The sequence below is a fragment of the Sparus aurata genome, chromosome 1 (genome assembly GCF_900880675.1).
Source record: "Sparus aurata chromosome 1, fSpaAur1.1, whole genome shotgun sequence".
Classification (NCBI taxonomy): domain Eukaryota; kingdom Metazoa; phylum Chordata; class Actinopteri; order Spariformes; family Sparidae; genus Sparus; species Sparus aurata.
Window position 1 is genome coordinate 12646044 of NC_044187.1, and position 21062 is coordinate 12667105.

The 21062-nt window shown below is 41.5% G+C and overlaps 2 protein-coding genes across 3 annotated transcripts; both read right to left on the reverse strand.

The window, feature by feature from the left end:
- Positions 1-4318: 4318 nt before the first annotated feature.
- cyp4v2a (cytochrome P450, family 4, subfamily V, member 2a) lies at positions 4319-11418 on the reverse strand. The gene is made up of 11 exons (XM_030413394.1): positions 11121-11418; positions 10872-10984; positions 10454-10539; positions 9940-10130; positions 9741-9810; positions 9499-9625; positions 9218-9391; positions 7229-7331; positions 6521-6655; positions 5184-5363; positions 4319-5080 (listed from the first exon to the last, which is right to left on the reverse strand). Exons 1-11 carry the CDS (start codon positions 11329-11331, stop codon positions 4902-4904), a joined length of 1569 nt encoding a protein of 522 aa, XP_030269254.1. The 5' UTR covers positions 11332-11418; the 3' UTR covers positions 4319-4901.
- Positions 11419-12815: 1397 nt separating this feature from the next.
- On the reverse strand, positions 12816-20752 carry tlr3 (toll-like receptor 3). 2 transcript variants are annotated; one of them, XM_030433779.1, is made up of 6 exons: positions 20525-20752; positions 18595-18729; positions 17547-18014; positions 16698-16892; positions 14726-16581; positions 12816-13384 (listed from the first exon to the last, which is right to left on the reverse strand). In XM_030433779.1, the coding sequence occupies exons 2-6, from the start codon at positions 18610-18612 to the stop codon at positions 13153-13155; spliced, it is 2769 nt and encodes a 922-aa protein (XP_030289639.1). In that variant the 5' UTR covers positions 18613-18729; positions 20525-20752; the 3' UTR covers positions 12816-13152. The 2 variants fall into 2 exon arrangements, with proteins under 2 accessions (XP_030289639.1, XP_030289726.1); XM_030433866.1 differs by lacking the exon at positions 20525-20752 and adding an exon at positions 19934-19956.
- Between the last annotated feature and the right edge of the window lie 310 nt (positions 20753-21062).

The following is a 21062-nucleotide window of genomic DNA, read 5'->3' on the forward strand; positions in this document are numbered from 1 at the left end:
TGTGAAAACTCAAAGGACTTTTTGAGCAAAACTCTGTTTTATTCCAAGCGGAACTGAGCTCGTCTAGACATGAGACCATGTGTAAATGACAGCCGGCGGGATGCGTGCGTGGATTGATCTTGTCAAATGTAAATCAGCGTCAGTCGAGTTTAGGTTGGATTTGCAGAGGAGATTTGTCTCATAACAGAATGAGATCATCTGTACTGCCTGTAGTAAACATCCGAGCAACAGCATCCGACACGTGTTTGTTAACCCTTTTTTAAAGGGACATTGCACATTTATCATGTGTCATTCAAGTGTCAGAACATTGAAAATCTGAGACTCACAGGCTATAAACTGTACACATGCTGAATGCAGCCGTCACTCACGTCAGCGTGAGGCTGCCGGGCACTGAGACAGGAAAAAAAAACTGTAGATACATTCTGCTGCTTGTGCTGTTCCTCCATCCCCCTCACTCGCTGTCTGACACACACACACACACACACACACACACATACACAGTACAGCACACGATCAAACTCCTGCTTATCTTCTCCTCGCACACATTTAGAGAAGCATACACTGCCGCCTCTCTCTGGGCGTCATTGTGAACTGCAGCTCATTTGAAAGCAGGACAGTTTAATGATGGTCATTTCATAATCTACTGCTACTTACCCCCTCGTATGCCGGAGACCTTATTGTGTCCTGTGAGCGGATGGTTTATTCCTTTTTCTCTTTGGATCCTCCATATTTCATAAGCCATTTGACAAAATTTTCAATTTTGGATGTGAAATGGGAAATCTATCGTCGTTTTTCGCGCCTCAAAGTGGTTTCATTTCATTTCATCACAGAGCCCAAGGGCACGAGTGTGTCTTGGGTGAAGCTCGCTGACATTAAAGTCTTATTGAAGCCTTTCATGTTGTTTTTATTGTTATTTCATCGTCTCTCAGACGCGTCAGACAGATTGTCTTAATAGAGGAGTGCAACACAGTATATTTTCAGCAGCAAATATGAAAAAAGCCACAGCAAAATTTTCCGAACAGAAATCTGTACTTGTTAAAATTGCAACATCTGTGAGTGTCTGTTCTTGCCCCCTCTAGTGCAGTCGTTCCTAAACTTTTTCGCTTGAGACTCCTCAAAACTGAGCATTGCCCATAGTTGCGACTCCTTGTCACATTGAATATGTGCAGAGCCGTAGCTACACCGAGGTCGCGGCCTCAGTATTTTTACCCCCTGGGAATGTGGACCTGAGGTGCAACTTACATTTTAAAGTTATACATAGTGGGTTTTTAGAAGGCAGATGGCAACATCCTTTAGGCTCAGTGAAAAATATCAACTGCTTATATTAACTGAGTAGAGGAGAGACAATAGAAATGTTTGAAGAAAGGCTTTATTCCATCCATCCATGTAGAGAAACTCTGGGACAGGAAACGAAATGTGAAAGATAGTTTACACTTTCTATATTGCATTATAACACATCATACATATACATATAATGGGTTATAATGCACTTATAGCAGTGTATAATCTTAATTATAAAAGATTATAACTCATTAAGAAAGCCAGTGTCTTAATTCTTTAAAGACTTATACGTATGATGTGTTATAGTGTGTGTTAGCAATCGTAAATATCTGGAATGCTTCATAGCAATAATCATACATTATGAAGCATTTTATGATGATGTATAAGGTCGAGTATCAATACTTCAAACTAGTTGATCACTAGTTTTGCGAAGATGATAGTGTATTACAATTCTAACAGCTGTAATACATTATGATCATTTTATGACAAATTATTATGTGATTATAACTTACTGTCAATGACAACCAGGTGCTTCAAAGTAACATTATGTATATCTTTTACCATAAAATGACACCCTCTAAATCATGTTGATGGTTCAGTGTCTTGTGAATGGTGTCTCTGTCTCTGCTCCCCAATCACACCAATCTGCGCTATGTATCTACAGTGAGAGGGTCGGATCACAGCGTTACATTCATGTTTACTTCAACATACAGGTTTTGAATAGAACATTGTTATGACATACTGAGTTGGTTTGCTATGTGTCTGGCAAGTTGTTACAGTCCTGAGATTTATACATTTGACAGTGGTGTCGCACCTTTAGAAACTGTGGGGGGCGCCAAATCGCACAAAATGCCAATTTCTACATAATGGTGCATAAAGTAAAACCAAGGGGAAAAAAGTTAACAATGTATTTGACAGGAACTAACATACATTATACTGTTGTTTATGATGCATTATAGACATACAAAGTGTTACCAAAATGAAATTAACATACTAATCGGTGAATCAACTTATGAACTGTTTCATTCAAATTATTTTTATCTGGCTACATAATCCAGGGTTACACAAAAATAATGTTTTGATTATGATAAAATCTTAATGAAATAAATGTAAAAATGTTTTCCTACCCTGTTAATCATCTCTTTATCCCGTTTGACCTCCTCCCTGTTACTTGGAAGCTCAGACTTTGACCAGGCTTCTGTTAAGTCTTTGCAAACATTCCTTTTTCAAATGATCTCCTTAATGTTAAACAATTATCTTCATGAGCTAGTATTCTGTCTTCCTTGCGTAACTGCAGAACTGCCACTACTGTGCACAGGGAGTCTTCAATTGTTGCTGCAAGAAGTAACTCAAATGTTGTTGAAAATGATTACAGAACTGCAATGCACCGTAAAATAAAACCGCCAGGCGTGGTGGAGTTGGGGGACGTTCAGCAGACTAATGGGGTCGGTTCAGTGCACACTCTGCTTTTTTTTTCCATTTGAGGTTGTTGTTTTTTTTTGTGCCATAAAAAAATGAACAAGTTGACCAACAAAACCGACATGCCGAGCAAAGGGGAAGTCAGTCTGTGTAACTCCTGCCAATAATACATTCTTAATGCATCAAAGTGACATCTGTCATGAATCATTTACAAACAGTTTGTAGATTTGCAACGAAAACAGATGAGTGGAAAATGTGCCTCATGCAATCCACCTACTGCAGCCACTGGATCTGATCTGAAGGACTTTTATCCGAGGCCTTTTTTTATCCAAAATCCTCAGATAAATGAACTCTTCCCGCTTCATTTGGAGCTCAGACGCCTCGACTCTATCCAGCCATTGATTGTGTTCAATAATTCAAATTATAGCATCGAAAAAGAGCATGCAATTCATCATCAGTCATGTCATTTTGGTGTTAGGCAATGACCCTTGCAGGCACGCCAGCTAAATCATCTTGTGACATTATGGATGGGGTCATTTGTAACTGTGTCATGCTATGATTACTACTTTGTTACACTGGATCCTTCTGACCTCATTGTGAGTCAGGGAGTGAAGAGTTCTGCTCATGATAATCATAAACCCTGAATGTGTTCTCATAAGAGCTCCAGCCGGCAGGGTGATGTGAGGTCGGGAGTTTTTAGCAATAAGGTTTTTTGAAGTACTGAGGGAATATTTGACAGTGTTCACAGTCAGATGTGGGACTTTTTATTTAGCAGAAACTGAAACCACTGAAAAGACTTTATAATAACCATCAGTTATAAAGAGTTAATATATAGATAACTAAAATACAGTAGTTATAGTTATTAATATTATGATCCATGTCCCCCAAGAGATCCTTCTAAATCCTACACACTAGACTTTTTAAAGCAACATTATGTAGAATGTTTCTGAGTCCAACACCACCGTTATAAATACAAATCCTAGGTGTGTTACAATTCGTTAGTTGTCATGCAGGTAATAAATACAAGCAAAAACTTGTATCCTGAACTTCCCTCAAAACAACTGATTTGTTTTCATTAAGTCTGAATCGAATGCCAGTATAATGAGAAAGTCTGACTCAAGGTCAACATCGCGTTTAGCCTGTTTTAGCTAATTGTTTTGGTTCTATGGCTGACCATAACCTGCATACTTGAGTATCACAGATCAACTTGCCCAGATCATTTATTTCAACAGTGCAATGTGTTCGATCACTCGTTTGACACGGAGAACAACAGCTGGATGACAATGTTGTTTCTGTATCTGCTGCATGGGTACCGCACCACATCAGCCATAGTAGTCGATTGTTGTCCGAGTTTGTGATTCTGTGAGTTTTCTTTCTGCCCCATTGTGATGAAGTGTGTGTCATCCAGTTTTCATATATAGTTCCATCAACATCACACTCCCTCAGCTACTCAAAGTGACTTTAGGAGATGTCATATGAGGTCCTACACAGGGAAAACTGGAGCTAGGTGTTTGTAAATGTAGAGAATGTGTAAAAGTGTTTGTTATTAAGCTCTTTCTGCACCTCAGAGTTTGAGGGCTCGGGCATTTCATTATCAGATGGTACCACAAAATGCGTATATAGTCAGTCTCATTTTAATCCATAAATCAGACACAATCACACAAACATCATCAAAATCATCTGAAGCATTTTGAGCTTGATTTTTGTCGTACCTGTTTCCTGTAGACTGAGACTATTAACGGACAAAGCTTTCAGAAAGGTCACTAGAAAGAACGTGAGACAGATGTAGAGTGGGATTATAAATCATTGCATTCCCAGATACAGTGGCATCCTTGCTTAGCTATTTATTGCATTTTAATAATCAAAACAAAATAACATATTTACACAATTATTTTGTTCTGAAACATTCTTCAGGCACGAAAATAGTCCAGTTGTTGATACCCGCAGAGCCGGAATAGTGCGCCACGAAGCTATTTTCCCCAAAACCAACAACAAATGATCCAAATTTATTTATACAGGACTTAATTCTTGTAATTATGATGTCTACGATGATGAGAACCGTCTCAAATCTAAACACCAGGTCACTACTCTCCCTGACCTCTCAAGGGGGATTCAGAAAACATCACAGTGTGCGCCACCAGCAGAAGTGTGTAGATAAAGGCCACGTCGGAAGATGTTCTCGGTGAATACACTCCTGTCAACTAGCTTGAGGAAGTCTGGGGTTTCCTCCTTTCCAGTTTGATCCAGATGCCCTTCTCCGGTCGCAGGATGAGCTCTCCGACCGGCCGCAGCTCCTCACGTGTCTGACAGGCTTCGACGTTAAAGTTACGCAGAACGTACGCCAACACCACCTTCTCTTCCATCTGCGCAAACCGCTGACCTGAGGAGCAATTGCAGTGGAGGACACGCGGCAGTTATTCTGGTTGTGAGTGGACTGTGCATGGAGACGGATCAAACCACAAAAGAAACCTGCATGCTCTTACCTATGCAGTTGCGGAGTCCAGCGGAGAAGGGGATGTATGCGTACGGAGGCCGTCCCACTGAATTCTCGGGCATAAAGCGCTCAGGCCTGAACTCCTCGGGCTCGGGGAAGTATCGCGGGTCGCGGTGGAGAGCGTAGGTAATGATGACGGCATTAGCACCCTTGGGCACCTTGAAACCGTCTACAGAAAGGACAGATTTTACTGCCTTAGCTTCGAACAGTCATTATCATGAACGACAGGTGAGAGCTGTGAGAAAGTACGGCCAAACTAAAAGATAAATCTGTATACAATTGGGGTCTTGTTTTTGTAGCTTTGCCATCATTTCTATGGGTATAGATGATACTGAATCGCCTAATCATTTGTTGAGGTCCGGGGAAAAGGTGACATCACTGCAACAAAATCCAATTGGCCAGATTAAGCCTGACTGTCTGACCAGCGGTGCCCCGTTAAATCTCTTCTCAGTCACCATATTCCCAGAACTCAGCTCAGTTATTATGACTGATAGGAATAATAGCCAGAACTACACAAAGAAGACCCCAGTTGTAAGGAAACTTCACAATCCTTTCGTATAATGCATATCATCACGTAACCTCTTCGAGCACATAGAAAAGTGAGATAGATAGCCTTAAAAACTTTTGACGGATAGCCCGATTTCACAGGTCTTTATCAGGGGTGCACAAACTCTTTCCCTTGGAGGGACAAAACGGAAACTTTACAGTGGGCAACGGTCCAAAAGCAAGCACCTTTTGTATAACACTGTTAAGATGCAAAAATGGTACTAGGAACAGAAGTTCATACATAAGTATAGAAGGGATAGACCATTAACTGGCCCGGGCGATAATCAGTGCAGACATTTAGAATTTTTCCGATTATCATATTTGGGATTTTTCGGTCTGATTGCTAATAAAATAAACTAATTTAAGAATGTGCTAATTCGGCTCTGATACGACATCCCATGCCATGTCTCAGGTGTCTTTGCTTCACTTTTTATTTCCAGAATCTTAAGCCTTTTACCATACTCGTCTCAACTTTCAGCTGTCCCAACTGTACTATTCAATCACAGAATGCCGTCTTTACTTGGCTTTCTATTATGAAACTGACTATTCACCACATGTTGCAATCCAGAGAGGCCCTTTCTGATAAATCTGAGGAGACTCTGTGTGTGGACATTCTGAAAGACATGGCTGCGACAACATTGCACAATAAATGTTACATGACACAGGAACTATTTTTCAAATGGAAATAATAGACGGAGCCTGCTTTACCAGCGCCTTGCGGGGATATGCACTCAACAAATGAATGTTTCAGTCAGGTGTCATCATTCATCTGAGACTCACTGATACGGCAGTCTTCGCCGATGTTGCGACCGAAGAAAGGCACAGAGGGAAACAGTCGCAGGGACTCTTTGATCACACACTCCAGGTATCTGAGCTTCTTCAGGTCCTCTGTGTTAATGGGCCGGTCGGAGGAACCTTTGCGGAACACAACATTCACGTTAATTGGTGATGAAGACAGTGTACATTACTTGTCAGATTCTTTTTCTCTGATGTCTCGCTGTTGCACTCTCACCTACTTCTATATCGTTTGATATATGCTCTAGTTGTTATTTAAGAGCATATAAGTTCAAGAGTCCAGAGTATGTACTGAAGTGATCTTTACCTTATAGGCGTGGACAATAACATAACAATAACAACCTATAGACAATAAATCACTAATCATAATCGAGAAGTGGAAGCTTCAGTGCACGAGGATAAAGTTATATTCACAAACTGGTGCAAACCGTTCTGTGTTACTACGAGGCCGTCTACCTCATGGAAGAAATGCATGGCAAATCCACACAGCAGTGAGAAATAATTCAATTATTCTCTATGTATTTTGGCAAGGATTTTCTACAGCTATTATCCTTGTGTAAGCTCCCCTTGACTTGTAAAGAACAAATGAGTCTGAGCAAAGATGAGTCAAAAGGCCTTCGGGCAGGGAAACTAAATGATGTCATGAAAGAGAGAAGGTGTGCGGTGACGGGGGTGAGGGTATGTTGCTGTTACCGAACACCTCCTGAAGCTCTTGTTGAACTTTGCGGAGCGCCTCGGGGTGAGAGCCCAGCAGATGCAGGACCCAGTTCATGGAGGCAGCTGTAGTATCATGTCCCTGCATAATGAGGGCAGTTAAACAGAGGAAAACAACACATTATTTAATGGCTTTAAAGCTGCATTCACTGATGTTTCTCTGTTTTTTGGGGGGGAGGCACCCGGAGGCAGCAGAAAAAGCTGCAAACACAACAATTAAACATAAAGTCATTGTAGTGGATGTGTTAGCAATTGGTCGCCTTCTTGCAGGACACACCAAGAACACATGGAGCAACATTAGAACTGATTTGATTTAAAGTTTCTGGCCATCCAACAACTTTAAGTGTAATATTCACTTTTCCTGTAGCTCTGTTTTGGTCTCCACCGCCTGCTCAGAGAAATACCTGGCTCTGTTTTGCTGCTAACAGTTCCACTATGTTCACCAGCTAATCTCTAACGTTGTCAGCCACTGAGTACTGGGCAACCAGCCAAAGCTGATCAGAAATTGTGGGCTTGAGATATACTTGCTTTTAAACCACAGCCAGTGAGCACCAACCTGGATCTTATTGTTGATCATCAGTGTGTCAAAAAATTTAATTTTTGGTAGGATCATTTAGATGTTTTGTTCATTTGTAGGTTGAAGTAGAGATGAGAGGTTTGTGGGTATTTCTTCAAAGTCATATTGCAGTGTTTGGCTAGATGTGAAGACATCATTTCAACATATTTGTTTTTTTGTTTTTTTTTAATAAATGTCCTAAATATAGAACTATACAGGCTTTAAGCTACCAACAAGAAGCTTCGGTAACCCTTTCTTTTACAGTCCCCTAATTACCAGGTAATTACCGGGTAAATCCATGCTAACACAAAAGTGTTACTAGGTAATTACCAATGGTAATAAGAAAGTAAATACAATGTAACTATGGCCAGAATATTGGGCATTTACCTGGCAACTATGTGGTAAATTATAGTGTGTTGTTGGGTAATTACTGCTGGTAATAAGCAGGTAGCTACAGTCCCCTAATTACTAGCTATTTAACCAGTAAATATATGGTAACAAAAATATGTGTTGTATTGTACTTACCTTATAATTACCACTGGTAATTACCTAGTAACACTTTTGTGTTACCATGAATTTACCAGGTAAATACCTGGTAATTAGGGGACTGTAAAAGAAAGGCTTACCAAAGCTTCAATGACATTTAATGTGAGCAGTTGTTATGCATTAAAATGAAATAAGACAGTGTACATTACTTGTCAGATGACTCTTCTTTTCTGATGTCTCGCTGTTGCACTCTCACCTACTTCGATATCGTTGACATATGCTCTACTTTCCCACCTTCCACCGTAAATAAGTATCTAATTGTAGTGTATTATTTGAGAAGATATAAGTTCAAGAGTCCAGAGTATGTACTGAAGTGATCTTTACCAATCACATTCCGACATATGGACAATAAATCAGTAATCATTATCAAGGTATGGAAGCTTCCATGAATTCCAGGACATGTGCAAGAATTTAATACAAGCTTTATGTGGCTCAGCAGTCAGAGCAGCTGGTAAACAGTCAGAAGGTTGGTGGTTTGACTCTTGATTTGCTTCTCGGATTTGTTAAAGGCATCTCTTATTCTCACAATGTGCGAGAGCCTTTTGTCGTCCGCGCCTGACTGAGGAATCACATTCGCATAGACAGCCAGCTGCGTCTTAACATTCTTGTCATCTTTAACGACAAGTACGCCCACGAGACTCATGATAACTCAGATTAGTTTGTGAAAGATCCGTCTCACTGGACCGGTGATTGATAAAATGTCCTAGCTAGCTGGTGTGTGTGATGACAGGTATCTGTCTGATTTAGATTATCTGGATTCGTCACCATGAGCAGCTCCTTTTTAATTTTAATTTTAATTTTATTTTTATTTAATCCATTGTTGATTTTGAGAAGTACTTCTGAAAGCTGTACATCCAACTACCAACCTCGAACATGAAGGTGTCCACCTCCTCCTGAATGTCCTGATGGCTCATCTTACTGCCGTCCTCATATGTGGTCTTCAGCAGCATGTCCAGAAATGCTTGTCTTTTCTTTGTGCCGTGGTCAGAGTCGCTGTCCGATTCAACGTTGGAAATGTTCTCTTCTCTTTCGCGTATCACCTGAGAGGAAATGAAATATTAGGGCTAAATGCATAAACTTGCTTGTTCTGTGACACTTGAGACACTAAAGAAACATTGATTTCCAAACTATTGGCTCCATTACTTACCTTGTACGTAAAGGACTGTACGACCTTGAGTGTCTTTTCGTGCTCCCGGCCCTCTCCAAAGCACTTGTACACGGAGTCAGGCCAAAACCAAGGTGCTCTCTGTCTGCGGCTGATGATGTCACTCATTCTGAGTGCAAAAAAATTTACGTAAGAAGACAGGAACATGAAAATATTGACCAGATCATTTTCTCCTTACTATCGTCTGTACTTGTGAGATTGAAACGAACACTTAAAGAACTCACTTGTAGACACTTTTCACATACTCAGACTCGGAGTTACTCTGGGCGTACACTTTCTTTCCCATTGCAGTTTCTGAAAGGCAAGTGTTCAAAATGTAAACTCTCAGGGTGTTTTAAACATTTTCTATGCACCAACAGGGGTATAAAAAAAAAAAAAAAAAAAAAACTGTCATTCATGCACATTCAGTGTACATATACTCACCACAGATAATGTCCAGGGCACACAGTGTCACGTAATTGAAGCAGTTGAATGGACCCTTCCCTGCCTGCTTGTCCAACTTGTCCACCAGGATCTCAGCCTGCTCGTTCATCACCTCCAGGAAGTCCGTCAGGATGGAGAAGTGGAAGGTGGGAGTCAGCATCTTTCTCCGCTGACGCCACTTTGTCCCAGTGCTGATGAAAAGGAGAGGCTCTTGTATTAAAACGCTGAGGATCTTTTAGCTCAGCTAGCTGCGAAGTGATGATTTCAGCTTAAAAAAAGGGTGTTAAAAACAGGGATCTTGGGACCTTGGACAGGCTGTACGAGGCCAGTGTAGGGTTTTTCTTTTCAGAAGTTGGAGAATGCTGCATCGCCGTTTTGCTCCGAAGCTCCAGAAATGTTTTGTTCACTTCAAAATTTGATCCTGACTTTCCATCAGCATGAGCTAATGACTGATTTTTTCATTTTTGAGGTGAACTTATCCTCTTATATTGTGCAGAGTAGAACCCACAGGTACCTGGTAAGAAGGCCAGTTCCAAGCCAAGGGTGGAGGAAGCTGTATACGTAGGATTTTTCCATATGAATCGGGTTGTTCAGGACCGGCTACAGAGAAAAAAAGAACGTAAGAAAGATTCGTCTAATGGAGAGCTGGATTGGTGAGCAGTGGCACTCATGCAGCCGTTCAGCAGTGTGTGCAGAAGTGGAATGACGCACTACAGTGTTGTTACACAGAGAATAAAAGGTCACAGTCACTGTCTGGGAAAATACTTAAGTCTGCTATTTCCTTTTTTGATTGAGAAAGAAATGAAACACTTTTCACTCCGAGTCACAATGTGTTGCAGACATTGCATCGAAGACAAATGTACAAGCCATGTGGGCATTGAGAGTTTGCACAGGCTGCACTGTGTGCATACTGTCACTGTCAGCGACCTTACCTCAACAGTCTCAGCATGAAACAGGACCAACAATGGAAGCGGTCCAATCCAGATTTTGAACAGCGGCACATCAGAGAACTCTTTGGTGAATTCCATAATTTGACGGAAAAAATCTACAAATATTGAAACATACATTAGGATTGAAGTTGTGTCATTCAATTCAAAACTTTTGCACCACTTGAGTTCCACTGTGCCTCCTGGTACATTTACAGTCAGCCTCCTGTCGCAGAGTGTCGGCTGCTCTCTTACCTCCTGCGTCGTTTTTGAGCATCAGCGCATTTCCGATGAAGGGATACGTTCCTTCCACCCCTGGAATAGGCTTCATCTCGAACCATTTGTGCAGGTAACCGCTGAGCAGCTTGAAGGTGATGTAGGTCAGGGCAGCGATGAAGATGCTCACTGCAAAGAACGGCAGCGAGTAAGTTCCAAACAAAACTGCCATCTTTTCTGCTGTGTGCATGCAGAGTGTGTGTGGTATGAGTGTGTGTGGTATGAGGGTGTGTGTGTATGTTGAAGCAGCAGTGTGGCCGGGGTTGTCCTCCAGTGCCTTCAATATAAAGGAGCGACTATCCTTCTCTGCCTTTGCTCCTCCTTTTCTCTGCTGTTAATCCACCGACAGCCTACTGGGTCAAGGGGTGCTGGTGTATTCATTATCATTTATTGCTCATGGGAATGTTATAAAATGCATCAGAGAGAAGGAACAGCAACAACATGGGAGATAGATAAACAGGAAAAAACTTACATTGAAAAAAACAGCCATTGACCTGCCGATGTTATGCACAGATTATATAACAGGGTGTAAATGATTTACCTCGGGATAGCTGACTAGCCCTGACCAAGGCCTTTGCCCCATTTATTCTGCCGTGCATGTTCAATGACATCAAACCTGATTGGCTGAATAACAGCCTTATCTTGGCAGCAGTTATCGTTTGTGATTAAAACAGGATTTCACTGTTGTAAAATGGATGTAAATATTATAAGGGATACTACTTTATTGACAAGAGAGGATATTCCAAAAAAAAGGTAAAATACGTGTAACAACTTTATTCTGAGCAACTGTGTTAGTTTGTGGTTCCTCGACATGAACCTGTTGAATCAATATCTCTGTGACAACAAAGAATAATGACAAACAAGAAAAAATCAGGGCCATCGGTAGAATGAGGATACTGAGGACATGTACGTATTATTTGTATTAATTACCAGCCATGACTGCTTTGTTGTTAATGTTTTAACCTTGTGCGTGCCTGCTGTGTCCATGTATGTATGTGTGTGTCTATGCATTTTCCCCTGTTGTGGATCTTTGCCAATATAAACGCAGGCCTGGTCAGAACCAGTCGTCCTTATTAGGACCAAGCACCCGTCCCAGTGTGGCAAAATGTCATGTCTAGAGTCCATGTGAAAGGATAAGTTCACCCAAATATGAGAATTCAGTCATTATTTACTCACCGTCATGCCGATGGAAGGTATGGAGTTTTGGAGTCCATGAAAGAACAAGAAAACAAGAAATTGCCGCTGTAGGATGTTTAGCTGGCTTTGAATTCATAATATTCAGTAAAGAGAGCTGCTGCAATTAGATCTTACAAGCTTCTCCAATAAATACGTCTTCATTTTACGTCCCTGCTTTGTATCTGCGTATTGTGTCAACTGTCTGTAATCCCAACATTTCTACTCAGAACATATTTGACAACCACTACCACATTAAATAGCAACAATATTCTCCTTGGCACTGTGCTCATGGCTAGCTCAGTAGTCATAAGATGTATTTGGCAGTTAAGGCACATAAAATGGTGCAGTTTCTGACTACGACCACTAGATGTCGACAGATTCCTTCTCTGCTCCCACAGACAAGATTTCTTTCCAAACTGATCACTGCATTGTTAAGACTCACTGTGCAAAAATGGACAAGAGAAACTGAGATATATAACTCCAAATAACTTATTTGAGTTACATTATTATAGAATATATTTATTTTTTTATTCTTTACATAACATTTACAGTAATTGATGGCTTATCAAAACGTAACTTCAACTGAGGTTAAAGCAAAAACAGAATTTAGTGATGTTGCACCTCAGAGCTGTTACAGCACATGAACAGGCGAATGAATACGACCAGAACACACATTTTGTCGATGTGAAGCTGCAATTCAATTTAAAACAGTACAAACAACATTCACACAGAGGACAAAACAATCAGCAACTGGTGGAAATAAGCAACGGAAAAAAAAAAATTGGTAAATCTCATGACAAAGGGAATCCACTTTTTACTACCGATGGGAGTCCAGTCACTCCTGAAATCGATTGGTCATGCCAAGTGCAATGAGGAGCTTCTGGTGAAAGGCCGGCACCCTCTCCTTGTGGACAGGCCAGTCCAGGACGCAGCATGGACGCAACATGCCCCTGCGGAGGAAGAGCGACTGAGATAACCTGTAGTCGTGAACGTCCTGCAGGAAGACCAGAACCACGGAGTCTCTGCTGGCTTCAATGACCTGGTGAAGAGCCTGATGGGCCGTGAATCTGGACAGGAAGAGTGGCAGAGAGACAGTTTTGAGAACTAATTTTGGCACAAATATGTGGAAGCCCTGAAAGGCAAATGAGGAAAATATTCAGGTGACCCATTTGAATTGTTTTGTTTTTTTTAACCTTCTGGTTTTTATCTCCAAAAACAGCAAGTGGAAAAAGTAATGCTAGGTGTTGTTTTTTACCCTTGAAAGTTTTGGCAGATGATTTGTTTTTATTTAAGGTACTTTAAGGTGTTCTGTACAAGATAATGTTAGCAGGCTATGTCTCATTACTGTCATCAATCAATCAAATGTTATTTATAAAACACCTATCAAACAAATCAAAATGCAATTTAAAGTTCTATACAAGTGATTGGAGAAACATGGAATAATAAGAAAGCAAGAATATATTTAGAGACTAATCCACCAAAAGTCAGCAAATACAAATGGGTAGTTAAATGATAAAAGATAAGATTTCATAATAATACGAGCAATATAAATAATAATACAAATACAATTGTAAGAAACTTGAATGATTAAAAAAAAACAGACAAATGAATTAAAATATGTAAAAACTTGAAAAGCAGACAATTGTAAAACACTACGTCAAAGCCTGAATCATGTCTTGTGTTTCATAGGTTTTGGTAATATTAAACGTGAAAGGAAACTTAAATGCCTCTAGCGCTTATTAGAACATGTAGCAGTGGTGCACCTCAGCCTCTTGTGGCCAAAAGGACTACTAACAAAAACAAACACCTGTTTTCATAGGTAAATTAAAAAAAAAATAAAAAAATGGATCACCAGAATTTTTTTCTCACTTGCCTCACATGGCTCCCATTCAAATAACTGTCTAACCCCGACAAAACTAACTACAAATCACAACATTTTAAATCCTATATTTAATAAATATGCTACATTTTGCAAAAAGATGAAGGACCAATTGCAGACACAGAAGCAGCAGGTTGAGAAACAAAAGGCGAGCTTCACTGACAAAGATGGAATCCAAAAGGCAATAAATAATAATAACAAAACCAGGCTGAAGAGAACCAAGAAAAAAGTTTACAAAAGTTAAAACAAATGAGAAAGACACGGGACACATGAGAAACAAAAGCTGCAAAACACAGACGAAGGGATACCAGGACGAAAAACACTGACTTTCTGACATGAAGTAAAGGAAAAACAGAGGCTTAAATACAAAGTGGCCAATTAACAAGTGAAACACAAGGGAACAGGAAGGTAAAAGGCAGGAAAAAGGCAAATACAGGAAGTTTAAAGCAAAGAAACATGACACGAGGAGAGAACAAGAAACAACAGAATAACAATAATGTATAAATCACTCAGTGTGTGTTTGATTTACCGTCTACACCAGGGATCTCTCAGAAGAGCTTCAGTGACGACAAACAAGATCTTTCGAGACTTTCTTATATTATCCACAATGGATTGCAGCACTGACATGCCAGCCACTGCATCCCGGTCCTCCAAACAAAACTTGCAGTTGCTTTTCTCTAAGGGGACGAGCCTTCGATCCACCCAGCTGCCGTCGTCCTCTGCACATATGACGTAGGCGTCGTACTCAAACTCCCTGCCCTCTTCAACCGAGGCGTCACTGAATCCCAATGTGCGATTGATCAGTATGTTCCAGTAGAACTCAAATCTCCAGCCGTGGAACCGCACCAGAAGTGCCGTAACCATCAGCATGAGGACGGCTGTGCTGCTCAGTATGTAAAGAGCCTGAAATGGGGTCATGTCTTTGCAAGAGAGGGCGTCAAAATCCATGACGGAGCGGTTGAAGTAAGTAAGTGGAGTGTTGCACGTGTACTGCTCCCTGAGGCCTGGCACGCTGGTCATATTTGTCTTATTCATCCATGTCATGAACCACAGGATGCTCTCACACGTGCAGTCAAATGGATTTTTTCCCATGACAAGCAGGCTGAGGTTGCTCATGGGAGTTTGGAAGACTTCGGGCCTCACGGTTGTGATCAGATTCTTTTGTAAATAGAGAGCCCGCAGTGAGTTCAGATCTTCGAAAATGGTGTCCTTCAGACTGTTGAGGAGATTGTTACCCAGGCTTAGCTCACGGAGCTCGGTCAGCCCTCTCAGAGCGTCCACTGGGATCTCATCCAGGCCGTTGCTATCCATCAGTAAGGACGTCAACTTCTGGGCCCCTTTGAGAAACAACACCGGCCCACCTTGGTTGGCGCTCTTCCACACACGGGCTAAGTTATTGTGTTGGAGCTTCAGCACCTTCAGGTTCACGAGCCCCTCCAACATATTCCCTCTGATGTTCGCGATGTTGTTGTTGCTGAGATCCAGGAAGGTGAGGTTGGACAGGGGACTGAACGGAGAGGGATCCCGATCCAAGGCCGTGGCTATAAGACTTTTCCCCAAAGTCAGGACCCTGAGATTGGGCACGTTAACAAACGAGGTGGAGCTCAGATTGACCTTCTGAAAGTTGTCGGACATGTAAATCTCTTGAATTCGGTCGAGGCCTTCAAACTCCCTGCCGGTGAGAGTTTGCTTGATGTAGTTGTGATCTAGAAGGAGAGTGGTGAGGTTTCTGAAAACCGAGAAGCATCCGGGATTAATCTGTTTTACATCTGCTCCTATCAGATTCAGCTTTCTGAGAGGGGATCTGGCAAGTGAGACGAAGGTCTTGTTGGTGATGTTTTTGAGATCAGTGTAAGTAGTCCAGCTCATATCCAGTTCTTTAAGACTGGTCAAGCCTGTGAACGCGTTCTCAGTGATTTCACGAACGGCAGTTTTCTTCAATATCAAAGTCTCAAGGGCGTTTAATGGTTGGAAGGAGTAGTCATCGATAATCGGGACGGCGGATGTGTGACTTTTTACCAGAGCTAATGTCAAATTGAGTCTTTTCAGACTCGTGAGGCCTTGAAATATGTCTTTGGTGAGATGCTTGATGTTGTTTTCCGCCAAAACAAGCGACTGAAGCTCAGATAGCCACTTAAAAGAGCCTTTTTCAATTTTGCCCATGCCATTACCAGACAGATCCAGAGAGGTCAGATTTGTTTCCTGTAGTCCCGTGAAGGTGGTGTTCGTGAGCGTGACCAGCCTCATGTTCCGAAGAGACAGAACATCAATGGCCGTCCCCGACAGCTGCGAGCAGAGTTTGGCTATAATCAGAGTGCCCGTCTTGCTCCCATCCATGATTAAAGTACGTATTCTTGAAATGGGTTTAAAGCAGCCAGGCTCCAACTGCAACGAAACATAAAGAGAACTGAAATGAGGCGTTACAATCACTCCACTGTCTGCTACAGTTTCAATTCGACGCCAACACTGGCTCATTTCCCATTTCTAGGTAAGAGTCTTACCGTTTTTAAAGACACAGCCGACAGGTTGAGGACTTGTAGGAAGGAGGATTGGTTAAGGAAGGAAAAGTCGTCATTCTTCAGAGTGGTGAAGTCGTTCAGCGCCAGACTGAGGTTCACCAGGCTGGGCAGCTGCGGCTGAGAGCCGAGCTTGGCTGACTTCAGCTTGTTTAAGGAGACGTCGAGAAACGTCAGGCTCTGTGAATTATGAAAGGAGACGGAAAAACAAAATAAAGTGTTATTTTAACAATGCATTGGAGGCATACTAAACAATGTAAGCCCCCAAAACGGGAACAATTCCTTCTTTTGGTGTATAAAGCTCTTGATGCCAGTCCAGACATGACCTCCATTTAAGACCACGGCAGATCTCTCATCATCGTCTGAGCTCCACACTCATTTAAAAACAAACTTTAATTATAGTTAAGCTTCCTCAGTCCTCTCTCTTCCTCTTCTGGTGCGGCATGTTTTTTTCTTTCAGCGTTTATCGAAGTTTACATAATAGGTGAGCTATTCCATAAACTGTGGTGTAAACAAAGGGTTCTCGTCGTCAACTTAAAATCGCTCTGTTTCGATTGATACCAAGCTCGTGTCTGTAAATTAATGTTGCAGCTTTGTTGCTTGAGGTTGCTTATGTAGGTCATACAGAGGCATCAATATTGAAATAGCCAGTTCAAAGTTATTAAGAGTACTCTTAAATGTGACGCAGGAGCCGACAGGTAGTTATTCAGCTTGGCAAGCTTTTTTTTCTTATTCACTGTCATGTCATTGTATGATTTCTGTCACCACCATCGTTGTCCATGAGGTTGTTCCATCAGTGATTAAAGACCCCTCTCCTGACTGTGATCATCATACCTGTAGTGCAATGAAGGGCTCTCCCTGCAGTCTCAGCCTGTTACTCGCCAAATTCAACTGTGTCAGACTGGTGCAGTGGCTCAAATCCTCCTTCTTAAGATAAAGCACTTGATTGTGTTTCACGTTCAGCGTCTGCAGCAGAGGAAGTGTCTGGCACAACCCCCCGACCAGCCCGGTGATGCTGTTGTAGCTGACATCGAGGTGGAGGAGGCCCGGGTACGGGGTTAATGACGTGGGGGGAATCCCCCCGAGTCTGTTGTGAGACATGTCCAGGCTGGTGAGGTTCCCTGGAAGGTTTGGAGGGACCTCCCTGAGGCTGAGGTGGCTGCAGTCAGCTCTGCCGTCCTCAACGACGCAGGACGTCTTCTTCTGGGCGGCCACGCAGCTGGACGGTCCCATCATGACGTGACATACGGTGGTCAGTGCCAGGAGGAGAGTGTAACGAGGGGCATGCATCATTTTGAAAACCTTTTGAAAAAGAGAAACAGAATAAACCTCAAACCTACTAGATTTTTTGGGGGAAACTTAGCATAACAGGAATAATACTGACCAACTGTTATCTTATAAAACTGGTTGGGCAAACATGAGCAAACAGATATCTGTTTATGCATCGAGATCTCCATCATACCATACAGGTATAAGGGAAAATACATGTTTTTTGTATTTTGAGGTGAGCTGTCCCTTTAAGCTAAAACGCTATGTATAGCTGAGGGGAACTAAGAGGGGTCGGGTTATTATTCTACATCTACATCTTTCACATCACACACAGTCTCTTGATCTATTGGTATCATGAATGTTTGATCAGAATTGTCTAAATATAGAATCAATGAAGGAAGAAAAAATATTTCTGACATTATAACATATAATTTGACTGTGAATGATGTCTTCTGTTCCAAATGCATTTATTGTAACTATTGAAGTATGCTAACGTGAGTATCAACTTGTATCATAGCAGAAAGTGTCTCTACACACACACACACACACACACACACACACACACACATACACACACACACTGTCTAAGTTATTGTGCCTGTGGAGTTCTTACCAGATATTTTCTTTGCATATTAGGCTATTTGTTGCCTCTAGACTTCAAACAGAGGGCGTTCACTCGCAGCACCTCAGTCTCTTGTCTCTCCAGGGACGCAGACAAGAGTCTCAGCGGGAGCTTATGGCACAGGCGCTGTCGAGACAACACAGGGAGATAAAGGAAATGAGAAACACGAAGCTCCTGTTTCACTTCTGCATTTGCAATATCCACTGAAGATTTAACTGTTTCAGCAGCAGAATGGAGCCTATTGGGAGGTTGAAGTGATATTCAAACTGTCATTCTACGAAATACTCTGGAAGCAGTGTGTTTCAGTACTGAAGACAACCAAACCAGCGCCTGTTTGATTATAAACAGAGCTGGCTACGGAGGCGTGGTGTAAACAGGTGAGGTTTTGACATGTGGGCTGGAGGTGTCCATCGCCCTCCAGTGGGGTATTAGGCATTTAAGAGCTCTGCACGACTCGATTTACAGGCCTACAGTAATTTATGTGTGTAGATTAATCCGTTCCAATAACTAGATAACAGAGTAAGACATTAATCATATTGTAAACAGCTGCTTCAAACCACAAAGTGTGTGGAATTGAGACCGTAAATGTACATAAAGAGGTGCAAACTATTTTTAGAAGATATGACAAGATAAGAACAAGCTGAGCAAAAACAGCTACAAGTAAACTTTTAACCATTGTGTACATACAAGTAGGTAAAAAAGAATTGTATACATAAATATATAAAAAGTCTATGTGCATGTTTCTGAAAACTGTAAGCACACATAGTGCAAAGAAATAAATGGACATACATCAAAGTATAAAAGTGCAGTTTTGAGGTAGTTGTACTACATGAATATTTCCATTTTATGCAACTTTAAACTTCCACTTCCACTTCCATAATTAGGAAACCAATATTGCACTTTCACTCCACTACATTAATTTTATGATTAATCCGCAGATTTCTTGCTGCATCAGCAATAAAAGCAGCAATAACAGATACTTTTAGAAGTTTACTCAGGTACTAATCGGTTGGAGGGCTTTCACTTTTACCAAAGAGATATTCCTGGGCAGCTGTGGCTCAGGGGTAGAGCCAGCTTCTTGTTCTCGGTATGTCGCTAGTTTGATTCCCCTGGTCTGCATGTCAAAGTTTCCTTGGGCAAGATACTGAACCCCAAACTGCTCCTGATGTGCTGGTCGGCACCTTGCATGGCAGCCCACAGCCATCAATGTGTGTATGAATTACTTTTTAAGTGGCTCTGGACAAACGTGTCTGCTAAATGTAATTTTAACACAATATTTTACTTGTACCAACATACAGAATTCATATTGATAATGATGGATGATATGTACCTGTATAAAACGGCATGTGTGTAAAGCATTTGATAAGTTTTGAAAGAGCATCAGAACGTGCCCCCTGTTCTGTCTTATCATATTTTGCGGTTACAGGTTATTAACACTGTGACCTCTCATGTTAGACTAGACTGATTCATCTACTGTAAATCAAACAAGATTCCTCTTCAGTCCATGACGTCACACCCATTACAGGTAGGCCCAGTGTGAAACAACATGAAATGTCAGGTGCTCCAATCCACTGAACCAAACTTTATATTTATAAGAGTTTCATACATTGTGTTGGACTGAAAGGCTCTTCCTATTATATGCACGGTTGCAATTGCAGCACATGTGATCTGTACATGGAATACAACAACTCCTTGTGCAGGACCAGGAACAAATACCACTTTATGTGTGTTTCAACTATCATGTGAAAGACATACAAACATACTACACACACTTATCACAGAGACAAATGAGGCTGACTGTGAGCATTTAGCTGCTGTGTGTAAATAAAGTGTGACCCATAAACACATGAGATCAGCTCCTGCCTTTTCAACACAGCATCACATGTGTTCCCTTGCAGAGGAAATTGACAGAATCTCTCACCTGTGGTTGTGGTTCGATTAAAAAAAAACCCTGCAACAGTCAAAATGCAGAAGTAGAACAATCCGAGGGAAGAAGTCTTGAGAGCTGAGGCCTGAGCAGATGTGTCTGTTCTCCATTCACACGCTGCTCTGAGCGTCCTCTATGGTCAGACAACAGAAGTCTGTCTAGTCACATGATTATTTTAATTCTTCGTAGTTTTCTGACTTCATATAACTCGACACGTCCTCATTCAGAGCACCAGAGAAACGAAACTGAAACTACGTAAGAAAAATACCTGGAGTACTTTAAAGTATCCACTAGAGGGCAGCAGAGTGCTGTTAATGAGCCATTCCACATGCGATCCATGGCCCATGAATGTAATTGTACTGTGGCCCTTGCTTGTATGTGGCGGACCCTGCCACCTCTTTAGCTTCAAACAGTGCTCTGGGGACCTTTTTTATTTTCTTGTTTATGCAGTTGTAGAAAATGTTGTCAGTTTGTATTATTAACATACTGATGTTGTAAATATGAAAATTCTGACTTTGAATTTCTTCTCCAA